Source organism: Balaenoptera borealis, assembly GCF_965194805.1.
Source record: "Balaenoptera borealis genome assembly, chromosome: X".
Lineage (NCBI taxonomy): Eukaryota > Metazoa > Chordata > Mammalia > Artiodactyla > Balaenopteridae > Balaenoptera > Balaenoptera borealis.
Genome location: NC_138881.1, coordinates 47574449 through 47601953, shown reverse-complemented (window position 1 = coordinate 47601953; position 27505 = coordinate 47574449). Strand labels below are relative to the sequence as shown.

At 45.1% G+C, this 27505-nt stretch overlaps 3 protein-coding genes across 8 annotated transcripts in view; 1 reads left to right on the top strand and 2 right to left on the bottom strand.

The window, feature by feature from the left end:
- PFKFB1 (6-phosphofructo-2-kinase/fructose-2,6-biphosphatase 1) overlaps positions 1-7478 on the bottom strand; it is a 71725-nt gene extending 64247 nt beyond the window's left edge. For 2 of the 5 annotated variants that reach the window (XR_014239518.1, XR_014239519.1), the window contains exons 1-2: positions 7189-7470; positions 2753-3328 (exon numbers count right to left, since the gene is read on the bottom strand). Coding sequence is in view for 3 of the 5 variants with exons in the window: in XM_082376639.1 (XP_082232765.1) it covers positions 2753-2849 (97 nt within the window). In the remaining 2 variants the exon portion in view is untranslated. Of the gene's footprint in view, positions 1-2752; positions 3329-7188 lie in introns of those variants that run through there. The other 3 variants (XM_082376639.1, XM_082376638.1, XM_082376637.1) reach the window with 3 other exon arrangements.
- Positions 7479-10207: 2729 nt separating this feature from the next.
- APEX2 (apurinic/apyrimidinic endodeoxyribonuclease 2) lies at positions 10208-17700 on the top strand. 2 transcript variants are annotated; one of them, XM_082376635.1, is made up of 6 exons: positions 10208-10488; positions 11480-11563; positions 12181-12361; positions 12905-13051; positions 13798-13867; positions 16425-17700. In XM_082376635.1, exons 1-6 carry the CDS (start codon positions 10332-10334, stop codon positions 17331-17333), a joined length of 1548 nt encoding a protein of 515 aa, XP_082232761.1. In that variant the 5' UTR covers positions 10208-10331; the 3' UTR covers positions 17334-17700. The 2 variants fall into 2 exon arrangements, with proteins under 2 accessions (XP_082232761.1, XP_082232762.1); XM_082376636.1 differs by having other exon boundaries at positions 10352-10481.
- A 980-nt stretch (positions 17701-18680) lies between these two features.
- ALAS2 (5'-aminolevulinate synthase 2) overlaps positions 18681-27505 on the bottom strand; it is a 28712-nt gene continuing 19887 nt past the window's right edge. The window contains exons 8-11 of the mRNA XM_082376632.1: positions 26102-26266; positions 25258-25526; positions 22892-23054; positions 18681-18966 (exon numbers count right to left, since the gene is read on the bottom strand). Coding sequence (XP_082232758.1) covers positions 18803-18966; positions 22892-23054; positions 25258-25526; positions 26102-26266 — 761 coding nt within the window. The 3' untranslated portion in view covers positions 18681-18802. The remainder of the gene's footprint in view (positions 18967-22891; positions 23055-25257; positions 25527-26101; positions 26267-27505) is intronic.

The following is a 27505-nucleotide window of genomic DNA, read 5'->3' as shown; positions in this document are numbered from 1 at the left end:
GTTGGTGTGCATGTATCGAAGGTAGGAGGTCCCAGCAGTGCAGTAATATAAGAAAAAGAGATTTTAAAAAATAAGGATTGGAAGGGAAAAAAGAAAACTGTCATTTACATATAAATTATCAAAAATAATAAGAAAGTTTATCAGGTTTGCTAGTTGCAAATGCAATATACAAAAACCCTACAATTATATTTGTACTCATTAGCAATAAATTGGTATAAAATGTAATTTTCTAAGAAGGTATACAATAGCAACAAAAATAAGCAAAAAAAGTCTTATAATGATGTATAAGCCCTTTTAACTTATAAAACTTCACTCAAATAACATCAAAAAAGTCTAAATAGAGAGGCACACCATGTTTACAGAAGACTCGATATCACGAAATGTTAATTCTCCTTAAATTGATATACAGATTGACTGTAATTCCAATCAAAATCCCAAAAGTTGTGTGTGTGTGTGTGTGCGTGTGTGTGTGTAACTTGAAAAACTGATTCCAAAATTTATGGAGACAAAAATCCTCATTACATAATTGTTCATAACCCAAAACGAAACTACCTAAAGGTACATCAATAGTAAGATGGATAAGTAAATCATGGGATATTCACAAAATGTAATATTACACAGCAAGGAGAATAAACAAACTACAACTGCATGCAACAATATTATACATGGCACAAAAAAACATAACACTGAATGCAAAAATCCAAGTCACAGATGAATATACACAGCTGTTCAAGCACTTTACACACGTTAATGCATTTAATCCTCAAAACCCTCATTAAGTGATTGTGTGCCTTCCCTCCCCCACTGCCCACTGTGGGGGTGGGCAGGTCTTCTAGAGAGGATGCTCCAAGCAGGAGGTAATTCAGATCTTTCTGGGGTAAATAGCCTGGCCTCCTCAGCAAGGGAGGTGAGGCAGACATTGCCCAGGGCACTATCTAAGTTTATTATATCTGCGGTCTGACATAATTCAGTCAATCACTAATGAGTTACTGTCTTGTATACACAGAGCCCCATGCTTGGCTATGGTGAGGGGTAGAGTGGAAGTAGCACAGAGCGACCATTTACTGAGTATCTGCTATGTGCCAGACTTCGGGCTTGATGCTGGGGATATGATGGGCAAAAAGACCACACACCCACCTTCTTGTTTAAATAATAATAATAATAATAATATTTATTGAGTATTTACTATGCACTGGACATTCTTCTAAGCATTTTATATGCTTTAGCTCTCTAATCTTCACAACAACACTATTACTAACTTCTTTTGACAGATGAGGAAATGGAAGGACAGGTAAGTTAAGAGAATTGTCCAAGGTCACAGAGGCAGGAGGTGGCAGAGCTGGGACTCAAAGCTAGGCAGTCTGAATCACCGAATCACCTCAACAATATGGGGAAGTAGGTATTAATTCTGTCTTACAGCTGAGGAAAGACGGGCTCAGAAATAAAGTGAGCACATATTTATTTTGCACCCTCTATATGACAAACACTATAATAGGTGATTTATATCTATTATTTCTCCAACCTGAAAGACAGAGTTCCCAGGAATATAAGGGTCCTAACAATGGAGGACCCAGGTATGCAGAGAGTGGCTTGCCTGCTTGCCAGCTAAACCCAACAGCCCCTTAGAAAAGATAAAGAGTGGCTTGGTGAGTGAGGGTGGGGTGTAATTCTCAGTCTCATCCAGGCTCCTAGATCACCAGATGAGAGATTGAAACTGCTGGGGGAGAGGAGGAGGAAGAAGAACAGAAGGTTGGTTTTTACCCCTCTCCCTCTATCCACACCCTCCATTCTACATAGTATATTTAACATCCTACATCTTCCTGGATCCTCCCCTCACTAGCCCTGAGCCTGGACCTCCTCTAGCATTAGCATAGTGGAAGCTTGGTCAGCTGGTCCTTGAGATGTCTGGGTCCCACACTCCACAGCTGTCTTATCTCTGCACACCTTATGGCTCCTCAGGCCAAAATTCTTGGGCTGGCAGCACCTTGATCCGCAACTGTACCCTGTTATCTATGGGAAATGGTATACTCTACTTAAAAAATATATTTTACAGGTTTTGTTTGCTTCCCCTTTGAACCTGCTCTTTCTTAAATTTTCAAAGTGAACATTACACCAGCAGGCTTTCCCTGAATGTTTTCTCCCTCAAATCCCCAGAGCAGCAGAAGTGTTCATATGTGCCAAGAAGGCAATGAAGGAGACAGGACACCCAGCCTTTCCCAACCCAGTCAGAGGCTTATTAGAAGAGGCCTGAGAAAGGGGAGGAGCAAAACCGACCAATGATACGGTACTGTTGTGTACCCAGCACCTGTCCTCTGAGAAACAATGCCAGGAACCATCACCTTATTTCACCCAAGCACTATCAGACAGTACTAATTTTCAGACACTTCACTGAGGTCACCAAAATAAAACATTTAGGCTAACACTGAACTAGAAACGTCAAATTTCAAACAAGAAGTATTCCAAACAAGCTCTGGATAAGAAAGAAAAAATTACTAGTCAAAAATCCCTCTGATTAAGATGGTCTTTATATAATCCTCATTCTTTCTCTGTCTTCATCTCTCTCTTTCTGTCTTTCTTTCTCTACCTTTTTGACATTAGCCTCTTGTTATCTATCCTACAGCTATTTCATCCAGCTGCTCATCTATTCCAACTTTCAGGTTGGGGAGGGGGTGGTTGGGGGGCATGTCCTTTGCTCTTCTACATCCACTCTACCACCACCACCTTGAAGCCCACGGAAGCAAACCCCACTTACAGCCCCTCCTGCGTTGCAGCCTGCTGTTGCCACCGTTGTGTGGAATCCAGATCTTCTGCAATCTGGTTTGGGTGAGTTCTCCCATCTCTCGAGACATCTTAGGCGTCGCAGCTAATGACACCACTGTCCACAAAGTACCGGGCCTCACTTTGTCTTATTAGCTGTCTCTTCTGTTGCTGTGGTCACAGCAGGTGGTGGACAGAGTTGTGACAGGGAGGTGTGCTGGGGTTCTGAGCCCTCTAGCAGACTGTCTCCAGCCCCTCTCCTGTCTCCTAGTCATTGCCTGCCTTGTCTGCCTCTGCTCCTGTATGTACCAGTGGGGGCTTGGGTGCAGAGGAGAGGTTGGACAGAGGTCAGCAGAGGCCTCTGAACTCCAAGGGCTGTGTACATAGGAGATAAGTTGGAGCCCAGCAAGGAAGGCAGCCAGCAAGACAGCCCAGGTCTGGCCAGTCACTTCCCTCCAATGAAGACAGGACTAGTAGAGTATGCAAATAAAAGACCGAAGATCATGTGCTTATATCCTGTGTGGGATGGGGAGGCAAAGGTGATGCAGGCAGATCTCAGCAGCTTTCATAGCTTCGAAATAAAAAACAGGCCCAAGTAGAATGTCAAGTTCCAACCCAGAAACAGAGATCCACATCAGAAATGCAAGATTCCCAAGTACAAACACACAAACACAAAGTCCCTACTGAAAAACGCAATGTTTTGAGCTAGCAATCCTAGGTCTGAACTGGAAGTGGAAGGTTTACTGCCTCAATGCCCTCCCCCGCAAATGGCATTGCAACCCTTGTCTTCCCTGAATTCTGCTACCTTTCCTACCGAAGGGCCTCTCTCTCCTAAAATGTGCTGCCCAGGACACTCTTGAAGAGATGGGCACTGTCTGATCATCTTTATGCTCTCTCCAGCCAAAGCTAAATAAATCAGAGTAAATCGGACACCTTGGGAAGAGAAGTGAATGCAGCCATTGCTAGGGGGAGAAATGATAAGCACTGTTCACATGACTGCCAACTGCCATCAGGTCCCCTAGGGAGAAAGGCATAGTGATCTGACCCAGAACCAGACTAAAGTTCTTCATGCCAAGTCATGGGGATGGAGGCTTAGGGGGGAGGCTGCAGCAGGCAGAGTGTGGTGAGTTGGGAGCAATGGCCTCAAAGTAGGACAAGTCCATAGGCCAGAGCCATCCTACCCAGATGTCTCTGCTTTACCCTCCCCCATCCCCCTGGTTGTTTTGAAGCTTTTATGTGTAGTGCTCGTCTAACAGCATAGCTTACCTGGAAGACGTCCAAGTGTGCTCTTACTTCATTCTTTTGCAACCTTCCCACCCCTTGATGAACCTCCAGTGATTGGCTACAAGGGAGCTCAATTTCTTCCACTGAGCTGGGCAACACTGGGGCAATCTCATGGGGGTAACAATCTCCAATCCCTGACCTCCAATGCTCTCAGCTCCACTTTGCCTTTTAAGAAGTTCCCTAAAATACATTCTCAGAATTCTAGTCTACATAAGAGTAAGATTCCCTCCAGTTGTTGTGTATAAATCATACCAAACTTTCAATACATTTCAAAGCCTGCCCCTCTAAATGAATCTACTGAGGCAGTGGATCACAGTGGTTAAAAGCAATGGGCTCTGGAGTCACACTACTGGAGTGGAATCCCACCTCTGCCCCTTGCTATGAGACCCTGGGTAGAAGACTTTATTTTTCAGTGCCGTGGTGTTTTCATCTCATAAGAGTACCTACTCCCTTAGGGTTGTTGAAGATTCAATGTGTTAACACATATAAAGTAACCTGGAAAATGTTCATTATATATTACCTAACACTCTGATTCCCTTTGTGAAGTAAAAGGTCAGTTAGCTCTTTGGCTAATCTGCAACTTCTGGTGTAACACTGAGCATTCAGGAAACTCTCAGTAAAGGAAACTTACAAAATTATGACAAAGGGTTAACATTTATAATAAATAAAGAGCTCATGCCAATCAATTAGAAAGATGAATTCACTTTTACTTTTTTGGTTTTGTGATACAGAAGTCCCCTAGAAATCATTGCATCCAACCCTCTCAGGTAAGAAGATGGAGGCCTAGAGAGGGAAGTATTTTCCTAAGGTCCTATAGTAAATTAAGTCACCAAGTCAGAAATAGAACACTGGGGATCTGATTTCTCCAGTCCAGGGTATTTCTTTGGTTAACTGATCAATCAAGCTTGATTTAAGAATGTGGTCTTCTAGATTAGCTCAGAACATTTAGAGTCTTAGAACTAGAGTTTGGAAGAGATGCAACTCTCTTAATCCTAATAAGTCTCCTAACTGGTATCACTCTGCTAAGGCTAATAATCTGAATAATAACCCTTTACATGTATGTTTTCCATGGCCCACAAAGAAACATATTCCTTATCATAGTTGCTCCTTCCAAACATTCTCACTAGACTCACAGGGAAACTGAGGTCTAGGGAGGGGAAGTGGCTTGTCCGAGGTAATCAATCCAGTCACGTGAACCCCTCTTCTATGTTTACAGTTTTGTCCTCATGACCCTGCCAAGAGGCAGAAAGATAAATTTAGCAGCAGGAAATCTGAGATAGGAGCTTAGCGGGTTTTTGACAAGGTCTGAAAGGGTAAACTTGGGGTCCAGGCTTGAAAATCCAACTTAAAACTACCTGAAACTAGCTGTGTGTGTGTGTGTGTGTGTGTGTGTGTGTGTATGTGTGTGTTTTAACCACTGTTATCAATTCTGATCCCCAGAAGTAGGAAAACTAAACAAGCTTTATGGAAAGGCCTCAGCCCTGGCTCTTCTCAATCAAACCTGTCTCTCCAGTCATGTCTCTCTTTAGACCCCTGTGGTTAAATTGTGCCAGCTGACTCACTAGGCCCCCAAACTTACTGTGTACTTTTTTGCCTCTGGGCCTTTGCTCAGCCTGGAATGCCTTCTCTTCCCTTCCATTCTCAGTGAAATCTGACTCACTCTTCAAGGCCAGGCTCAATGCTCACCTCTTCTGAGAAGCCTTGGCTTTGGTTCCCACATTGCCTATATGCTTCTGCTTATCTGAGCAAGTATCCATCTTTTACCGGTCTACTTTCCTACTAGACTGTGAGCTCCTTAAGGATGGGGACTGGATCTCAGTTATCTGTGATCTGTTTCCAGGTGTCCAGCTCAGGCCCTGGCACAGAGGAGACTTGCTCAATCTACATCTCTCTGCCCTAGATGAGATGAACATGTGTACAAATAATCCCCATTCAACAAGGTAAATTTTATAAAAGAGAGCTATGCAGGGAACTGGGTGGGGGAACTAACTTGGTCTGAAGGTAGAAGGTGGTAGTAGGATCTAGAAAGTTTCTCAATCCTGAACGGGGCAGAACAGAAAGAACAAAAGAATGAAGTCCCCACCCCCAATAAAAAGTTCCAATTAACTGGTTACAGAAAAAATTGTTCACTCAGTATCAGAGACTCACTCAAGACCAAGAGCTGAGTCACAAATTCTAATTTGGGGTTAGCTCTATGGAGGAAAAGCATAAAGTGTGACTACCTGAGGCCCACAGATCCTGACCATCCTCCCAAAGTATGGAGTGTATGGGAGAATCTCATTAAAAGCAGTATCAAGACAGTACTGATGGGTATCAAAATCACAAATGGGGTCTTCTTATTGGTAATTCTTGGAGTGTGTGGGTGTGAATGCATTTGTGTTAGGGTGAGGAGGGGAGATTGCATGCTTACAGGTCAGGTGCCTATATGTGAATATCAGGCCTTCTGCGGCAGCAGCCTAGGACCCACTTCCTTCTTGGCCACTGCCCTGGCCCACCATCCCCCCACTACTTTCAGCCCCATGCCTGGGGCCGAAGGTTTGCTCTATCCTAGTCCTAAGAGTAGCCCTCCACAGACCATAGTCACTCAGGGAGAAGAGCAGCTAGATGGTTATGGGTGGTATTGCCTGTGGAGGCTACAGAAAAAGTAGGATCACTAAGACAGAGCATGGAAGTCCTGAAATATTTCAGAAGAGCTTTAGTTCCTGTCATCCCACTCCTCTTCACCTTGTGACAGTCCTCTGAGGGAAATAGGAGGGACTTCAATTTCATTTTGGTGAGGAGGCTATTGAAGCCCAGAGGAGCTAAAAGCCTTGTTCAAAGTGCCACAGCAAACCAGCCCTACTTTATACACCAGTTGGGAGGTAAGAGATACAATCTCTATCATCCAGTTCATTCAAAACTGGACTAGACCATGTTAGAGAGACTTCTAAAGTGCTAGGGAACTGCCCTTTGGGCCAGTGTTCCACAAAGACAGGTCAGAATGGATGATAGATAATGAGATATAGAAATCATGTTATCCCCAACTTCCCATACACTTTAGTGAACAGTTTGAGTGACCACCTATTCCAAGAAAACTTTCCAGAGAGCCTAAAGAATGGATTTGGGCTTGTGTTAACTCCTATCTATTTTTCCTTCTGTTTCACCTACCTGTTCTCCTAGAGATTTTTTCTTCCATCGCTAGTTATCCAACACACGACACACGGCTCTCTTGCATTTAGACCCCCAAAGCAGGTCCAGAGAGTGGCATCAAGCAGGGAGCCTGGAGGCACTCGTTGCTTCTCTGGGAAGGCTGGGGAAGTACCCTTGGTAAGAGGGGGTGTGTGCCCGCTGTTGAAATATCAGCTGCCAAAGAAGTTCCTGAGTCACCCAGAGCCTTTTCTCTTCAGGCCAACCATGTGTTCGCCTTGCCCCAAAGGTCATAACTAATATTAACAAGCTACTGCAGAATGGGGAAATGAAAACCAGCAATGTAAACAGGCAAGATCTGGATTTCCTTAGGGCTGGTTCAGATTGGTCTTCAGTGTAAATCAGCATGATCCCCTACTGGAAAGTGATTTGGCAATATGAAGCAAGAGCAATAAAAATGTTCATTTCCTTTGTCCTAATTATTCCACTCTGGGGACTCAATCCTAAGCCAATAACCACCAAAACATGGAAAAGCTTAAAGCACCAACATCTTAATTTTAATTGCAGGGCTATTTTCTGATGGTAACAACTGGAATGTAACCTTTAAGTCCTCCAGGAGGAAAAGCGTCTCTTTGGGCCTTTTTTGCAGACACTGAGAATGATGGTTTTAAGGCTATGGAATTCTGGGGGAAAAGTAATTATGCCACAGTTCTGGGTGAGGAACCTAAGGATGCGAAGTTATGCTTTTCCCTGGACATTGGGCATGTCTATTATTTCTATTTTTATGTTATCAAAAACAAGTCACTAACCTGTTGGTGCTCTTGCTATTGCCCTTTATTTGTTCATTCATTCAACAAATATTTATTAACTCCTAATATGTGTTATGCGCTATATTAGGGGATGGGGCTAACAAGATGAATCAGATATGGTCATTGCTCTCAAGCTGTTAGCAGTCTAGTGACAGAAATAGAAATCAGTGGTAGCTGTGCATTGTAAGTGCTGTGACAGAATGGACCATAGGGTGGTGTGGGGGCCCAGAGGAAAAGATCTAACTGGGATGGTTAGAAAAAACTTACTCAGGAAAGTATTCCTTGGGCTGATTAAGACAGGGGTTGAATCCTGGCTCTACTGCTTCTGTGATACTGGGGTGAATTCACTGAACCTCTCTTACTTAGCCTCAATGCCCCTTACAGTGTTGCCCTGATAATGAAATGAGATAATGCATATGGAAGAGCCATGGGTTATATTGGAAGACAGTGCTGCTCTGGAACTTGGGTAGCCCACTTAAACTCTCTTGGCCTTGACTTTAATCATCTGAGAAATGGAGCAAAGAGAAAGCACCTGTCAGGCCACATCCTAAGGGATGCTATAAGGCCCAAGACAAATAATGACTACAGGGTGGGCTTGATACAGCTTCCCCATCCCCCTCCCCCAGCCCAATAAAGCCAGAGGCCCTCTTCTAAATCTTACTCCGTTAGAGTGCTTCATTTTTTCCCTCATTTTCCCCGTGGTTTATTGAAAAGGTTCAATACTCACTATTCTGCAGCCTGCCACCGCCCAATATGTTTTGGGATCTTTCCATATCAATACACATAGAACATTTCATTATTCCCCCCCTTTTTAAAAAAATATTTTATATTGGAGTATAGTTGATCTACAATGTTGTGTTAGTTTCAGGTGTACAGCAAAATACATCATATACTGTTTATTCTTTTTCAGATTTTTCCCATATAGGTTATTACAGAGTATTAAGTTCCCTGTGTTGTATAGTAGGTCCTTGTTGTTTCTCTATTTTATATATTGTAGTGTGTATATGCATTAAAAAATTGAGGTAAATTTGAACATAAAATTAACAATTTTAAAGTGTACGATTAAGTGGTATTTAGTACATTTTGCAAAGATTTCATTTATATGAAATATCAAAAATAGGTAAACCCACAGGAACAGAAAGCAAATTGATGCCATAAAGGTGCTGGCAGGGGAGGGCATAGGGACTAACTGCTTAATGCGTAATGGGTATGTGTTTCCCTTTGGGGTGATGTTTTGGAACTAGGTAGAGGTGATGGCTCCTCATTCCTTTTATTATTATTATTTTTAATTATGGTAAAATATACATAACATAAAAATTTACCATTTTAAACATTTTTAATTAAGATTCTTTTGGCACAAAAGCATATAGATCAATGGAACAGAATAGAAAGCCTGGATATAAACCCACACACCTACTTTCAATTAATCTTGGACAAAGGAGGCAAGAACTTACAACGGAGAAAAGACAGTCTCTACAGCAAGTGGTGCTGGGAAAGCTGGACAGCCTTATGTAAATCAATGAAGTTAGAAGACTCACACCATACATGAAAATAAATTCAAAATGGTTTAAAGACTTTCAGACATAACTCCTGGTAATACCGTCTTAGATCAGTCTCCCAAGGCAAAAGCAATAAAGCAAATAAACAAATGGGACCTAATCAAACTTAAAAGCTTTTGCACAACAAAGGAAACCATAAACAAAACGAAAAGATGACCTAAGGACTGGGAGAAAGTATTTGCAAACGATGACCGACGACCAGCAAGATCTTAATTTCCAAAATGGAGTGCGTTTCTTATTGCTCCCTCCTCCGGCCGCAAAGTTCCCTTCACGCATTCCCCCTCCCACATTTACAAGCGGGGTTACGCCAGCCACTCCCTAGTCGCTGGGTGCCGCAGCCCTCCTCGTACTCAGGGTTGCAGTCTGAACACTGGGGGCGGGGCTTCGGTCGCTGCGCGGTTCCGCTTAAGGTTCCGCCACTTAAAAAGTGGTAAAATCTCGTTTGTAAGTAATCGAAAGCACCAAGGGGACTTTTCAGCAGAGCAGAAACGCACTCAGACTCAGGCACGTAATCCATTGTTGGGTGGTAGGGACAGGAACCCAACCACTGGCCTTCCTCCCACTATTCATTGCCCCTAAGCGACCACACCGCCCACTGCAGCTTCCGCTTCTCCCGCCAATGAAAACTGAAGGGCTTGAATCCCCGCCCCATGTGTGTCCGACGCTTTTGCGGCACGCACAAGAACGCCTGCGCAAGTGCGCGCGCGGAAGGCCAGGCCTGGCGGACTTCGTTTTCGGTTTTTTGCTCCCGCCTACGTGGGGCGCGGGCTTAAAGGCATTGCAGTTAGCTGTAAGCATGTTGCGCGTGGTGAGCTGGAACATCAATGGGATTCGGAGCCCCGTGCAAGGGGTGGGATACGAGGAACCCAGCAATTGTACAGCCATGGCCATGGGGCGCATTTTGGACAAGCTGGATGCTGACATCGTCTGTCTTCAGGAGACCAAAGTAACCAGTGAGCGCTCAAGAATTCAGGATCCCTACCACACTTTCCCTTTTCCGCTAACTTTTGCTCTCTGCTCCATATCATTTCACTTTCCCATTTCTCTATCCTTAGAGTCCTCCCCTTAGAGCCCGTCTGGAATCCCGATCCCCCCTCTGTATTTCGCACTCCAGCTAGATCTCCTAATTCCGACATCATCTCCTGGCCTCAGCAGAACCATAATTCCCTCCCCCTTGCAATCTCCATCTTCTTTTAGATCCTCTATTTCCTGCTCATTCTCCTGACACATCTCAGTCCGCCAAATTTCCTCCCGCCACACACTTTCCATCTCCCACTCCCAAGTCAGACACCCCCAATTCCCCTTTTCTGACCCCAGTTCATATCCTTTAATTCTCACACCATCTTTGCCCCCAGTTTAGACTCCCTAATTTCCTCCTTTTTAAACTTCTGTCTCAGATCCCCAGTTCCCCTTATCTCTACCGCCATCTCTCCTCCCCAGCTGAGAGCTTCTCATCATTTCTACCTCATGTCCTACCCCAAACTTAGACCCTCTAATTCCCTCTCCCCCACAGCTCAATCCCCTGATTTCTTCCCTCTCCCACCCATCTCCCTCTAAGACCCATTACCTACTTTCCCTCCATCCTCAGTTCAAATCCTTGAATTCCCTCTCCTACCTCCTACTCCCAGCTCAGATTCCCAGTTCTCTCTCCCATATGTCCATTTCCCACCCCCAACTTCCTCCAGCCACCTAGTCACCTAGCCTCCTCCCACGTAATTCTTCACCTCCCATTCAGTAGTCTTCCCCTTTCTCGTAATTCTGATAACAATTCCCTCTCTAGTCCCCACTCTTTTAGCTTCTCTTCTTATCATAGATACTTGATATTCCCTTCTACCCTGGCTCTGATGTGTGCAAGAAATTAGCCTATAGCTGTAATTCCAAGCCTTTCTGTGTCCTGGGTCCTAGTTTTATCTCTGATGTAATCTTACATGTTTTTTTTTCCAGGGGATGTGCTGACAGAGCCCCTGGCTATCATTGAGGGCTGTAACTCCTATTTCAGCTTCAGCCGCAACCGTAGTGGCTATTCTGGTAAATGGGGCTTTCTGGGGACTTTAAAGTGATGGAGACAGGTGGGAAAGGGTTTTCAATATTTAATGAGAAGGTAATAAGAAATGTAGGCTTTTCATCCACAGAGCTAAAGCCATATCAGGTTATATGAAGGATAGTTTTTATGTATAATATTGGATCTCAGAAACACAGTAGTGTGATGGTTAGTTGTATGAGCTCTGGAGCCAGACTGCCTGAGTTTGGATCCTAACTCACTTCCTAGCTGCGTACCCTCTGGCAAGCTACTTAACCTCTTTATGCCTCAAATTCCTCAGTTGGAAAATGGGGATAATGTGTACTTCTTAGGGCTATTACAAGGACTAAACTAATTAATCCATGTGATAATAATAATAGCTAACATTTTCTGAGCACCTACCATGTAAAGCACTTAGAATATTAGCTGTTATTAATCTGCAGCTTTTCTAGATGAAGGAACTGAAACTCCAGGGTTTGAGTAGAGTTGCCTCAGGCATCCATGGCCCTTGAGTTGAGGGAGTCATCAAGAGAGCCACACTTGATGAAGATGAGTCGGGTGACCTGTGCAGGGGCAATAGGCTGTTGGCTGCCAGGCCTGCTCAGAGTACCCTCTCTGTCTCCAGGTGTAGCCACCTTCTGTAAGGACAGTGCTACCCCAGTGGCTGCTGAAGAAGGCCTGAGTGGCCTACTTGCCACTCAGAATGGGGACGTGGGTTGCTACGGAAACATGGATGACTTCACCCAAGAGGAGCTTCGAGCTCTGGATAGTGAGGGCCGGGCCCTCCTCACACAACACAAGATCTGGTAATAGCCCACATCCGCCTGTCACCGAGCATCGCTGGTTCAACTCTGTGAATGTGGTGATTCTAAGGCTTGCCTTATAAACATGCATTCACCATGGAAAACTTCCCAAACTTGCCTTTCCTAGACTTCAGTCCTGGCAAGGCAACCTGCTATGTGACCCTGAACAAATCATATTCTCTTCTGAGCCTTGAGTTCTCTATTTCTATGGCGGGGCGGGGGGAGAGGGAGCCTGGCCGGGAGGACTAGCTCTCTTTTTTACCACAGGTGCCTCAGAAGCAAGTTAGCCAACTTTACTGCCCCAGGTTGCTCTCTTTCTGTGTCCTATCTTTGTGAATGGCAGGACCATCACCTGGTTTACCTGAGTGTCATCCTAGATGTAGTCAGTCCTCAAGTCCTGTGTATGCCAGCTTGTTCATGTCTCTCTATCCCTTTCTTTCACTTCCATCCCACAGACAATCATTAAGTGGAAGCCACATGGTGTGGGGAGGGGAAGGGTGGCTTGAAAGTGACCCCTTTTTTGGGGGCCGGTTCTATTCTCCCCAGCACATGGGAAGGGAAGGAGAAGACCTTGACCCTAATCAACGTGTACTGCCCCCATGCGGACCCTGGGAAGCCTGAGCGACTCGCCTTTAAGATGCGCTTCTATCGCTTGCTGCAGATCCGAGCAGAAGCCCTCCTGGCAGCTGGCAGGTACTGCAAACCTGGGCAGCAAGGCTTCCTTGAGCTTGTCCCGGGTGCCCAGCCCCGTGTCAAGGTCCACTGAGAGGGATATGGGATCTTTGTCTTTTGAGTTCATTTACAGCCTAGTTGTAGACACCAGCATGCCCACCAGAATAGGCCCTGCTGTCTATAAGAGCTGTGGGGACCAGGTAAAGTAACACAAATATGGGTTTTGTACTCAGATACCTCTGAGCACCTATCCCAGCTCCTCCTTTTACTCACTGTGAGCCCGAAGGCTAGTGTTGCCTCTATTTTCTCTTTTGTAAAATAAGTGTATGAATCCCTACCTCAGAGTATAGTTTTAAGGATGAAATGAGATGAGGAAGGTAACGTACTTGGGAACAAATGAAAAGTCTTATCCCAGGGAGGGACAGGAAAGTGAGGGTAGGTTGGCGTAATCGAGGGATGCTTCCTAGAGGGAGTGGTATCTGAGCTCATCTTTGAAGGACCAGAAAGATGCCATTAGGTAGAGATAAGTGAGACAATCATGTCAAACAGGGAACAGGGTTACCTTTGGAGATCAGAATTGGGTTGGTCAGTTGTAAAAGGTGTCAAGGTTATACTGAAATTGGAGAGGCAGGCTATTATGACTTGCTGTTGGATCCCACCTTGACCTCTATATGGCAGGTGGCCTATCTGAGATCTTGGGCCCAGGAGAAAGTAGATGGGCCAGGAATACTGCTTCCCTTTCTGGACATTCATTTTATGTTTTTCAGCCATGTTATCATTCTGGGGGACCTGAATACAGCTCACCGCCCCATTGACCACTGGGATGCAGTCAACCTGGTAAGGCTCCCTCTAGGCCTTTGACCTCACTCCTGACTATGGTTCTGTTTAGCTAGCCAATCAATGCTGGTTTTTTGGCCCAGGGGTAAGCTTCCTTCATGGAAAAGCAGAGCTTAGTTTGAAATTCTATTCTCAAAGCACTGAGGATTGTGCTGTGGACTCAGCTAGTAGTCAGTTCTGGCTCAACCCCTCAGAGCTTTCAGCATGGTGGTGGGGTATGGACACATGACCAGTCAATTATAGAATGGTGTTTTCAGGGCTGAGGCAGAGACAGCAGCCCAGGAGGTTAGGAGAGCCCGGAAATAGGATTCGGGCCAGCCAGGACATCGGGGGAGATATCTTAAAATGGCTGAATCTTAAAAGATGAGTAGAACAGAGCTTTGGGGTGGGGAGCAAAGAATTCTAGCATGATGAGCAAAGGCTGCAAGGTGAGAATTCGGCTGGTGTGCATTGGGAACTACAAGTCCCATTCTTGTTAGGGGGTGACAGAGAAGGAAGGTGAGTAGCAGGAGATGGGGCTGGAGAGTTTCAGTCAGATTTCAAGGGCCTGGAACTCCACATTGCCTTGATCATTTCCCTAATATACTATGTTTCCTGCTCATGGACCTTCAACACCTCCCTATTACCTTTGTGATGCAGAGAAAACACACAGGCCTGGCATTCAAAACTCTTTCTTGTCTGTGCCCAGTCTCTGTTTCCATCCTCAGCACCGCTACACACTCCATCCACTCCAGCCAGGTCGTCTCCTCTGCCCATTGCAAAAGTTATTCTCATTTTGGCTTTTCTCACTGTCCCCTGAATTGGTAGGCATCCCCTCCCTCTGTTTTCTTTTCTTGTATGAACCTCTCATCTCTGAGTTCCTCTAGGCCAATGGTTCTCAACCCCTGAAAGTACATTAGTACAAGGAGCTTTTACAAAAATGTCAATACCTTGGTACAACCCTAGACCAATTAAATCAGAATCTATTGGGTGTGGGGCCAGGGTAGCAGTATGTTTTAAAAGCTCCCAGGCTGATTTATTGTATATTCAGGCTTGAGGACCACTGCCCTAGAATCTCCAAGTCAGTTCTCATCATAGCTTGCCTCATAAGGGGAGGGATAAGTAACTTATACTGGCACAGTCCAACTCAGCAGTAGGCTTGGCTCAAAGAAGAGGCTGTAGGAAGATTCCTTGATTAGTTTGCAGAAGAGCCACAGGAACATAGATGTGTCTCCCAGCTGGGAAAATGAGCAGAAATGGGATAATGAGAGACGTGGTGGTGGTGGTGGTGGTGGTGGTGGGGAAGGGAGTGTACACTACAGACTGCAAGCCTTCAATCCTCCCTACCTTATTCCTTATCCGTGTTTACTTAGTCTGTTTTTGCTGCTTCCTGTGATAGTGTTATGTACCTTTATGCCTTCTCTTCTTAGTTTAGAAATATCTTCGATATCTCGAGTGCACTTCCTACATTCTTTTTTTCCCAAGGAAAGAGAACTAATAATACCAGATCACATGAGAAACACAATCTTTCCAAAATAACAGAATATGTCTACTTCCCACAAGACCGGCTCTTCTAGTCTCATCTCCCTAAATAGTACCATCGTCCTCTTGGTTGCTCCAACCAGAAGCTAGGGAATTGTGTTAGTGTTCTCCTTCTCTACCCACCTCTCCCATTCAATTGGTCAGTGAGTACTGTTGATTCTAGCTCCAAATCATCTCTTAATTTCATTTTGTCTCCTCTGGCACCACCCTAGTCTAAGTGACCATCATCTCTTGATAGTCAGTCCGGTTGCCCCTCAAGTCTTTTGGGTATACTGTCCCCTCCCTCCACAGACCCATCACAGAAGTAGTTCTCTCAATTTGTAACACCCTCTGCCTGGGTTACTCTTGCTCAGCCTTCACTTCTCAGCTCCAGATCACTTCCTGAAAGGAAGCCTTGTTGGTCCCCAAGATAAGATCATGGTCCCACTTTGTCTCTAGTATCATGCCTGGCACATAATCAGTGTTCTTTGAACATTTGTTGCATTGAATGAGTGGGTGAGTGGATTGCATGGATGATGAATTAGGGATCAGAGCCAAAGGAAGTATTCAGACCTGAAACCCTGGAGTCCCTCAGCTCAGGAAGGGGGGGTGGTCAGTGAAGGCTTTGACACACACAACAAGATAAGCCAAATAGTACCAGAGGGTTTACATGAAAAGGCAACAGGCTTCTTAACTCCTAACCTCAGCCCTACTTCCTGGAGGTAACCACTTTTAACTTGCTGTTTTCCATTCTCTTGGTGAGCAGTTCTGAGAATTGCTTTGATTAATTAACAGCAAGCTTTCAGATCTGGAATTTATGGCCCAGTGCAAGGTAGAGGTAGCCTGATGCAGAGGGGAAAAAGAAGCATGGCCTTTTAAATCAGTAAGGGTGGAAAGTGAATCTCAGCTCAGCCAGTTCTGGACTGTATGACCTTGAGCATTCTTCTTTGAAACAACCACATTTTCTTGTCTGTAAAATGAAGCAGTTAATCTGAGTCCCTTCCAGTTCTAGGCATCTAGTTCTGCCTCTTTCTTTGTCTCCTTCCCCTTTCCCCAGGAATGCTTTGAAGAGGACCCAGGTCGCAAGTGGATGGACCACTTGCTCAGTAACCTGGGGTGCCAGGCTGGTTCCCATACGGGACCCTTCATTGATAGCTACCGATACTTCCACCCAAAGCAGAAGGGGGCCTTCACCTGCTGGTCCACAGTCAGTGGCGCCCGCCATCTGAACTATGGCTCTCGGCTTGACTACGTGCTGGGGGACAGGACCCTGGTCATGGACACCTTTCAGGCCTCCTTCTTGCTGCCTGAGGTGATGGGCTCTGACCACTGCCCCGTGGGTGCAGTCTTAAGCGTGTCCTCTGTGCCGGCAAAACAGTGCCCACCTCTGTGCACCCGCTTCCTCCCTGAGTTTGCAGGCACCCAGCTCAAGATCCTTAGATTCCTAGTTCGTCTCGAACAAGATCCTGTGTTCAGGCAGTCAGCGCTGCAGCTCAGCAATCAAACACCGGTACAGATGCGCCAAAACAAAGCCCGTGTGCGCTCGACCAGGTCTCGGCCAAGTCAAGCTGGTTCCAGTAGAGGCCAAAAAAACCTGATGAGCTACTTCCAGCCATCCTCCAGTCGTCCACAAGCTTCTCCTAACTTGGAGCTTCCTAGCCTGGGCACCCTCGTGACCCCAAAGACCTCAGAAGAGGACGTGATGGCCAGTGTGGTGGAGGGGCGGGCCAAGGCTTCAGAGGCCAAAAATGAAAAGGAGGTACGGACCTCGTTCTGGAAGTCTCTGCTGGGGGGGCCCTTGCCTATGCCCCTGTGTGGGGGCCACAGGGAGCCGTGTGTAATGCGAACTGTGAAGAAGCCAGGACCCAACCTGGGCCGCCACTTCTACATGTGTGCCAGGCCCCAGGGTCCTCCCACTGACCCCTCCTCCCGCTGCAGCTTCTTCCTCTGGAGCAGGCCCAACTGAACCAACCCAGGCCTAGGGATGTCTGGCATGGTTAACCTTGTACATGGTCTGAGGCCAGCTTCCTCCTAAGCTACCTCCTCCTTCCTCAAGACCTCCTCTTCCTCCTCCACCTCCTCAGGGACCCTTCCCTTTCCTCTTTTTCTTCTTCCTCCAAGGCCTCCCTTCCTCTCTTTTCTTCCTGCCTAGCTCCTCCTCACTGGTGAGCTTCTTTTGCCTTAATGCTGTGACCCAGTCCCCCACCCCACTTCCCACCTTCCTCTCAGAATTACAGAAGAACCAGTTGCCCCAGGAAGTTGTGATTTTAAACCCCTTCCTTCCTTGCTGGGAAATGTATCTGTGCCTAAATAAAGTCCGTGTCTTTGTTGTAGTGCACCATGTTATGTGGACATTTTGGATGTGCTCCATAAAGCTGAGTCAGAGACGTTATCTCAGTCCCGGGTTTGCCAGCTGCCTGTAACCTGATGATATAACTTCCAGGGAGAGGGGAGGAAGGAGGAGTGGTGCTCACCATTAAGGTGCTCTGTTGAGTTGTTGGGGTTCCCCGCACTGCTGAGGTTGGATCAGCAAGGGAGGTGGGTGTGGTGGGGCAGAAAGCTCAGGTGGGCTGTGTAGCTTTAAACCAATGTTTCTCAACTGATGTGTCTCACAGCTGCCACAAATGGGTTACAGGGTGGAAAGAAATGGGTCCCTCAACCCTAGAGTTGCCAGGCAGGACCAGGAATTGCACAAGTGTCAGGAAAGATTGCCTCCTAGACAAGTAATAACATTAATTCACCCAAGCATGCCATGCAAATGTTTTCAGTGTGTTATGACCTAGAAAGTTTGGGAGCATTGCCTTGAACAAGTTGCTTGCTATAGCCAAGCCTCTTTCTCACCTTGGGAAACAGAACTGATAAGTCTTGTTCTGTAAGGTGCTGTAAGAAGCAAAAAGGATAATGGATTGAGGAGGACATCCATTCTCTCTGTTGGAAAATACCTCCAGAGTTTTGGGGAACCAGTCCTTTCCTCCAGGCAGATTGGTTTGGGCTGATTCCACCTCCTGGCTTCAGAGGCTACCTGGGGCCTGAGTTTCTGGGCCTACGCATGAAGAGTCAATCCCTGGATTTTTGTTGAAACCATGGGGAAAGAGCCATTTGATATAAACCTGCCAAATGTCCTGGATCTTTGTGTAACTCACTGTGTAGTTTTTGGCCTCTTCCTCTTTCTGGATCTCAGTTTCGCTATCAGTAAAATGGGACGGTCAGACCAACAGGTGATCAGTGGTTTCCTCATGGCTCTGCCACTTGTCTGAAGGGGTCAGGTATAATGTAGTTGTCTGTTCTCTGTCAAACAAAGGGCTACAAATGCTACACTTTGCTCTTTATTTTCAGGCTCAAGTCAGCTAGAGGCACACAACAAAGCAGAGGACAGGAGGCGGCCCAGCCCCAAGAGAGGTGCAGGTGTGGTGGGGATCCAAGGCAGCTTGTTTCTCAGGCATAGGTGGTGACATACTGGGGCCCCATGTTCCCAAAGTAGGAACGTTCCCACTCACTCATGAGCTCGAAGTGCACAGGACGGCGACAGAAGTTGCAGGCAGCTATAGATACATCCTGGAGGGGCAGCCCCACCTCAGTCCAGGCTGCCAGCAGCTTCTCTGAAGGTAGTGAGGGGAAGGGAGGGAAATAATTGGTTAGAGTAGGTCTTAATCCCTGTGTCACATTACAGATGTGCCAAGATATTGATCCCCTCAACCCTTTGAGATGTCTTGGAACCAGAAGTATCCTCCTCAGTTTGCTCCACTGTGTGCTATGAATGTTAGCATTTGTGTATGGGTTCTGTGTTGTATAAAAGTTTGAGAAGCACTCATGTGACATAATTTGAAGCTATACTGGCCTGGCCTGAACCAAGCCCTAAGTACAGGACATGCTGTGGCTCAAGAAGTGAATCCATCTAGTTGGAAACTCCTAGCCTGGTGAGGAAGATGACACTGACACTACCCACAACACAAAAGTGTCATCAGTATTGTGACCTGGGAGCCTGGGGCAAGGGTTTTTCCTAGAGGGAGTGGGAGCCCAGAGGACAGAACCTGACCTTGCTGTCAGAAGTACCTCAGTTGTGTCTCCGTCCCTGGCTTTTTTTCATGCCTACTCCCTGTGTGATCTCATCTAGTTTTATGGCTTTAAATACCATCTGTATGCTGAATGATTCTGAAATTTTCATCTCTAGCCCAAAGCTATATCCTGAATTCTAGACTTGTATATCCAATTGCCTTTCTATATCTCCACCTGGATATCTAGTAGGCATCTGTAACTTAACATGAGCACAACTGAGCTACTGATCTCCATACTCTCCACCAAGTCTACCCTACTTTCAGCCTTACCCATCTCAGTTGATGGCAATTCCAGTTGCTCAGTACAAAAATGTTTGAGCCATCCTTTATTTTTCCCTTTCTCTCCTACCATACATCCAGTCTATCAACAAATACCATTGGCTCTACCTTCAAAATCTGACCACGTCTCATCACCTACAGTGCTATTTTCAGATCTGAGCCACCATCATTTCTTAACCCAGAATATTACAGTAGCCCCCTAATGGATCTCCCTGCTCCCAGTCTTTCTTTCAGTCTATTCTCGACATAGAAGTCAGAGAAATTCTTTTAAAACCTGAATCAGATATGTTACTCCTCTGCTTAAATCCTTCAGAAGGCTCTCCATTTCGGAGTTAAAGCCATAACCCTTCCAGTGGCCTATAAAACCCTACACAGTCTAGCCCACATTGCCCCTCCTCAGTTTTCTGTCTCTTTCCCTCTTGCTCACACCACTCCATCCACACTCATCTACTTATTGTTCTTCAAATACAGAAGGAATACTGCTGTGTTAGGGTCTTCCTTGTCTTAGGCTGTTCTCTCTGCCTGGCATGCCCTTCTCTTAGATTTCTGCCCAGCTAACTCCTTCACCTCCTTCATATCTTTGCTCAAGTGTCACTTTGGTGGTCTCTACCCATAACACTCCATTTAATGCTACAACCCTCCTCCAAGCTAGCCCATGTACCCCCCTCCCAACCAGCACGTTCTATCCCCTTTTTCCTGCTCTATTTTTTTCATAGTGCTTAGAACTACCATGCTATTTAATTTGCACTTACTTTTTAAAGTGTTTTTTGACTATCTCCTTCCACTAGAATGTAAGTTCCAGAAGGATAGGGAATTTGTGTCTGTTTTGTTTACTACTGGATCCCCAGCACGTAGAACAGTGTCTAGCACACAGTAGATACTCAATAAATATGTGTCGAAAGAATGAATGAAAGGATGCCTGATTAAGTCTAGAAGATGAAAAGAAGTAAACCAGAGTAAAGGGTGAGGGAGGGCATTCCAATCAGAAGGGAGCATCATTAGCAAAATCTCAGAGGTAAGAGGCTAGAGCAAAATGAGGGAACTATAAATCATTCAGTGTAGCTGGAGAAATAAAATGAATGTGGGCAAGAAGTGAGGGCATAGAGATCACCATGTTGAAGGCACTGAATACCATGCCAAGGAGCTTTGACTGTTCTCCAGGCCAGTTGTCTCCAATTTGGGGGCTTATACATCCTATTAGTATAAAAGTTGTAGTATGTACCTCCAATGTATGTATTTTTATATACTATATACATATATCATTGTCACTCTATATATTAGAGATCAATATCAGTCATGCTTAATTTCCTATTTTTTAAGATAAAAAATAAACATAAAATTCTAATAAATCCCCTTACCCTATGGATCATCTTGCATACCTCACCTTGGAGACCACTGCTCTAGTCTAGACAATAGGGAAAAATGAAGAGGTTTAGGCAAGAGAGCTATATGGTCAGATTTTTAGAAAAATCCCTCTAGTGGTCAATATGGATAAGGGATTAGAAGGAAGCAAGAGAGAAGCAGGAAAATTAGTTAGGAAGAAATCACACTGACATGGCTTAAAGAAGTGGCAGTGGAGAAAAGACATTTGAGAGCGATTGTAGAGAACATGTGCAAGATTTCATGATGGGTTGGCTATGACATTGAAGGACTGACTGGTGGAGTCATGGTGGATGCCTCTCATATTTCTTTTCTGCAAAAGCCCAGCATAAATGGCCACTTGGAGAACTGAGAGTACTGAGAGGTCTATCATTGAAGCCTGGAGCAAGTGAGAGGACTGAGCAAAAGGTCCAGAAGTCTAGATCATTAGCTCACAGAGGTAGTATATAGATCTAGTGGTATGAGCATGGATGTAGAAACAGACTCTCCAGTTCAAATCTAACAGCTGTGTGACTTTGGACCAGTTATTATATATTTTTATGCCTCAATTTCTACATGTATAAAATGGAAATACTAATAATACCATCTCTACCCCATGAGGATTAGATGAGTTAATACATGTAAAGTGTTTAGAACAGTTCTTGGCACATGGTAAGTACTTAATAAATGTTGGCTAGCATTATTTGATGTTTTTAAATGAATGAATGAATGGCGCCTACCTGTCTTGTCTTCCCGGGACTCATTCTGCCTATGCTCCAGACAAACAGAATGACTGTTGCCCATGCATGCCCTCTGTTTTCCTATCTCTAGGTCCATGCTCGTGGAATTCCCTTATTCTGGAATGTCCTTACACCATACCACATGTACTTCAAGGTGCAGCAGGACTTCCTTACCAAAAAAGCCTCTTTAATTTCACCCTTCCTATACCCTCTCTAGCCATAAAGGAGCACTCTCCTTCCAGTTCCCAGAGTACTGGAATCATCACACTGGACCAGTACGATCCATGTTTATGTCTGTCTCCTTTGCTATACCATCAACTGCCTATGTGTCTTTCACCCAACAGACCTAGAATGAGAACCTGCTCTATGCCAGGCCCTGCACCCAACAGGAATCCAGTAAACTTTAGGTGAATTGACTAAACTGACATCTTTCAGAGAGTACCGAATCCTAACCACTAGACCACCAGGGAGCATCTAAACTGGCATCTTTCAGGATAAAACCCAAGCTACTCAGCTCTACAAGCCTCTAAATCTTGTGTTGTCTTTGCAGGTTCATAGATAAACACTCCCCTCCACCACTCCATTCTTACTACCCTACATTCCAGTAACACCTGCTTATTGTTCTTGATAAGTCCCAGGCTACTTCTCACCCTCCTCCTTGCCTTTCTTCATGCTCTTCCTTCTGCTAGGAATACCCCTTCTACACCTTCTTTCTTCTCTTGGTCCAATACCACACAGCTTTGTAAGACTCAGCTCAGGTGTCACCTCCACTAGGAAGCCTGTCTTGAATCCCACAGGTTGGGTCAGGCCGCTCCTCTCTGCTCCCACAACTCCCCCATACATTGTCTTTGTTGAACTTTGATCAGCCCTTGAAGTCATCGTTTGGATCTGCTATGATCTCCTCAACCAAACTGAAGCCCTATGAGTATAAGGACTGTTTCTCATTCATTTATGACCCTAGTATAGGGTCTGGCACATAATAGATGTTCCAGGAATATATTTTTAAACTGAATGGCATCCATTCTCAACTTCTTCACATACTGGGGCTGAAGGGAAGGAGAGTACTGTAGGCACCCATGTTGAGGACTTACCCACAAAGTCTTCCATCATCTGAGGGCTGTGGTGGGGGGAGGGTGCCAAGCGCAGCAGCTCCTCACCCCGGGGGACAGTTGGGTAGTTGATGGCTTGCACATAGATGCCATGCTTGGAGAGCAGGAGATCACAGATCCTGCTGTTCAGCGCTGCATCACCCACCTGGGCTCAGGAGAAAAGGCTGTCAGTATCTGCCACCCTGGCATCACTATCACTAGCTCCATAAAGTAGGTGGAGGGAGCCAGATCAAGGAACACCACTGAATTTTGGGACATATTTTTTTCATAAGAGGCTTAGTCAGTGGCAGGTCTAGAATTTCCATCAAGGAGTTGCTCAGAGGCAGCAAATTTGAGATACATGTACCTCAATGTTCATAGCAGCACACACACACACACACACACACACACGCACAGTGGAATATTACTCAGCCATAAAAAAGAGTGAAATATTGCCATTTGTAGCAACATGTATGGACCTGGAGAATATTATACTAAATGAAGTAAGACAGAGAAAGACAAATATTGTATGATATCACTTATATGTGGAGTCTAAAAGATAATACAAATGAATCTATAAAGAAAACAGACTCACAGAAAACAAACTTATGGATGCCTAAGGGGAAAGGGAGGAGGGTAGGGATAAATTAGGAGTATGGGATTAACAGATACAAACTACTATACATAAAATACATAAGCAACAAGGATTTACTACATAACACAAGGAACTATAGTCACAGGGAACTATTAAATATATAACACAGGGAACTATTACTATCTTGTAATAACCTATAATGGAAAATAATCTGAAATATATATATATATAACTGAATCACTTTGCTGTACACCTGAATCTAACACAATATTGTAAGTCAACTATACTGCAATTAAAAAAAAAAAAGAAAGGACGTGGAGGTGGCACTAGGGACCTTGTCTTGAAGCTGTTGGCAGAGCAAGCATACTTAGCTAGTATGTTAATTTGGGGTGGTTCTGGGTAAGAAGATAAACCCCCCTCCCTAGCCACCTCTGGGGTGCTGTCACTGGGTTAATTAAAGAAACATATTTACAAAAGCAGTCTTTCAAGGGAACATTGGGTTAGCCCAAGAACAGTGACCATTCTCATCCATAAAGGTCACAAAAAATTGTCCTTACCATACCCCAGCTTACCGACACACACAAATAGATGTCATTTAAGAAAGAATTAGCGGTCCATTTTTTTGGTTAACATTTTTATTGGAGTATAATTGCTTTACACTGGTGTCTTAGTTTCTGCTGTATAACAAAGTGAATCCGCTATACATATACATACATCCCCATATCTCCTCCCTCTTGCATCTCCCTCCCACCCTCCCTATCCCACCCCTCTAGGTGGTCACAAAGCACCGAGCTGATCTCCCTGTGCTATGCGGCTGCTTCCCACTAGCTATCTATTTTACGTTTGGTAGTGTATATATGTCTATGCTACTCTTTCACTTCATCCCAGCTTACCCTTCCCCCTCCCCATGTCCTCAAGTGCATTCTCAACGTCTGCGTCTTTATTCCTGTCCTGCCCCTCTGTTCTTCAGAACCTTCTTTTTTTTTTTTTTTTTTTTAGATTCCATATATATGTGTTAGCATACGGCATTTGTTTTTCTCTTTCTGACTTACTTCACTCTGTATGACAGTCTCTAGGTCCATCAAAAGAGTCATGTACCACAATGTTCATTGCAGCTGTATTTACAATTGCCAGGACATGGAAGCAACCTAAGTGTCCATCGACAGATGAATGCATAAAGAAGATGTGGCACATACATACAATAGTGGTTCATTTTTAAAGGCAGTAAACACACACATAGTTGGGAATCCAAAGTAGCAGCTAGCCCCATGGCTTTTGATTCTCTATTTTCTGACTTCAGTTCTCCGTTAAGAAATACATTTCACACCATGACCGTACTATACACACATACACATAAACGTGCATATACGCAACTGAAACAAATTTCTTATAAAACGATACCCTTACTATGTGTGATGTGCTCCAACATTTCCTATTCTATTTCTTCTATTTTTTAATGCTAATCATAACCCACCAAACTGACTTTGTGACCCATTAATGGTCTTGATCCACAGTTTAAAAAACTGAGGGTCAGGACAGTCTAATAAGCATGAGATAATAGCTAATGCAAAATAAGCATGAGATAATGCAAACAAAAAAAGACTGGCTAATCCAGAATGACTGATAATTTTTCAAAAAGGGTAACAAAACTGGCAATAAGGAGGATGGTTAACAAGAAAGCAGAATTGACAGGGACAGGTGTCGGTTTGCTGGGTGTGAGAAGGCTCCCAGAAGAGATAGGTGAAGAAGGCAATGGGCAGTGTGGGGCTCTCACCCGAATGGGGATGATGTGACTGGGGCATGGGATGACAGGAAGGCCTCTGTCCATTAGTAGCTGACGCATGTGCTTGACATTGCGCTGGTGGGCCCGCCTCAGGGCTTGGCCCTCCTCTCCCTTGAGCAGCCGCACGGATTCCAGAGCCCCAGAGAGCACCATGGGAGGCAGTGAAGTGGTGAAGATGAAGCCAGCAGCATAGGAGCGCACCATGTCCACCAAGTCACGGGTGCTGGCGATGTAGCCGCCCACACAGCCAAAGGCCTTGCCTGGAGACAAGGAGGAGAATGAGGAGGATATGCACAGACCCCATTATCAATCCCCCAAGGAACAGAGTCATGCACCAGGTAACACAAGGAGGTATACCAAAAGCTGGAGCTCCAGACTCCCTTCACAGGCCTCTGTTCATCTCCCCTGTCCATGACAAGGCAGACAGAGCTGATAATTCTGCTGCTTTGAGATAGGACTTTCAAGGCCTGCCATATGCAATGACTAGATACGCAGGAGCTGGGTGGGGACCATCAACTGGTTAGGCCCAAAAGTGGAGCTAAAATGAAGCTTAGGGCTGGGGTGGGGGAGGAGTTTAGAACCACAACTCTCCACTCACTGAGTTGAACTTGGCTATTTGGCCTGGCTCAGGGGTCTTCTCAGAAAACCCTCCCAGACTTTCTCAGCAACTCTGCAGTGGGGTGGGAGTGGGAGGAGAGAATCCAGGAGTTCCATAGCCTGGGGCTGTAAATTCTACCTGAATAGCTCCTGCAGTTGTGGGGAGGAGGAAGAAAAGGGTCTTCTAGGGGCTTCCTTTCTGGATTGTATATAAGGCCAACCCAAGGGACTCACTCACCAAGAGTTCCAGAGATGATGTCAATCTTGTGCATAATTCCATCACGCTCCCCAATTCCAGCACCCCGGGACCCATACAGTCCTACAGCATGAACCTCATCCACGAAGGTCAGAGCCCCATACTGGTGGGCCACATCACACAACTCCTCAAGGGGACAGATGGCACCTGAGCAAAGCCAACAAATAGAGGTAGATCATAACCCTTCCCCAACTCCATCTCCAGCACGGAATTTGTGACCCATGACTACTTTAGGTTGGGAAAGGAGGTGGGTGTGCACTGTCAGTTGGGGCTATGCCAAACCTCTTTATATGTGTTGACTAATTTCACCCCACTCCCACCCAAGCTGTGTGTGTGTGTGTTTTCCCCAGCCTGTGATTAAGGCTTGCCTCTCTTTCTATTTTTACTTCATTCTGATATCTGTCATCTTGTTTATGCTATTTGCCAGCCTCTCTCTGCTTCTTTTTTTTTCCATACAAGTCTGTGTATTTCCATCTAGGATTGGCACTAGCCTATATGATGCCTTTGTTTAAATAAATTGAAAAACAGTAACCTTTTGCTACAAGTTAATGTAGTCCTGATTTTAGATCCTGCTCACCCCCTCAGCCAAGTACTGTTGGCAGCCCTGTCAATATTGTTATTCTTCACTGGTCCTCCCTATTTCTGTCTTTCTGGCTTTTTGTCACTATCTCTCTTTTTGTGGCTATTTCCATCTTTGTTTCTGTGTCTCTATTTTTCTATCTCTGCCTTTGTTTTTCTCTCTCATCTCCCCTTCCTCCCTCTGTCTCTTTGTCAGTGTCTCTCTCACTCCCTCCCTCACCTTCCTCTCTCACTTCTCTCTTTCTTACTGTTTGTGTCCCTTTTTTATCTACCTTTCTGACTTCAGACTTTTTTTCTCTATATCTTTGTCTCTTTCTGAGTTTCTTTGTGCCTCTGTTTCTGTCTTTTCTGTGTCTCTGTGGGAATATATTTCTTTCTCATCTCTGTCAATGTTGTTACCTGAGGGCCCCCACCCACAGACTCAGTCTCAGTATACTGAATGAAAGTGAATTAGAAGTAATCTGTATGTTCCTGTACATTTTCCATGCAGATTTACCATTTTTCCCTGTTATTCTAGACATCTTCTATGCTGATAGTCGTTTATAAGGTCTTCAAATGGCTGTGAATCTCATGTATAGACTTTTTGGCCAGTCTACATATACAAGAACCACACTTCTGCCATTCCCCATCCCTGGAAACTAATGGTACAGGGAGTTGGAATACAGAAGAAACTTCTTCTGGTGGGAACAGGGACTCCAGGCCTGGATTAAAGTATATGAGCTGGGACAACAGGAGGGGAGAAAACCACAGGAGTTGGAGCCCAAGACAAAGAGGACAGTGTGATGGCTCAAGCATCATTTCAGTGGG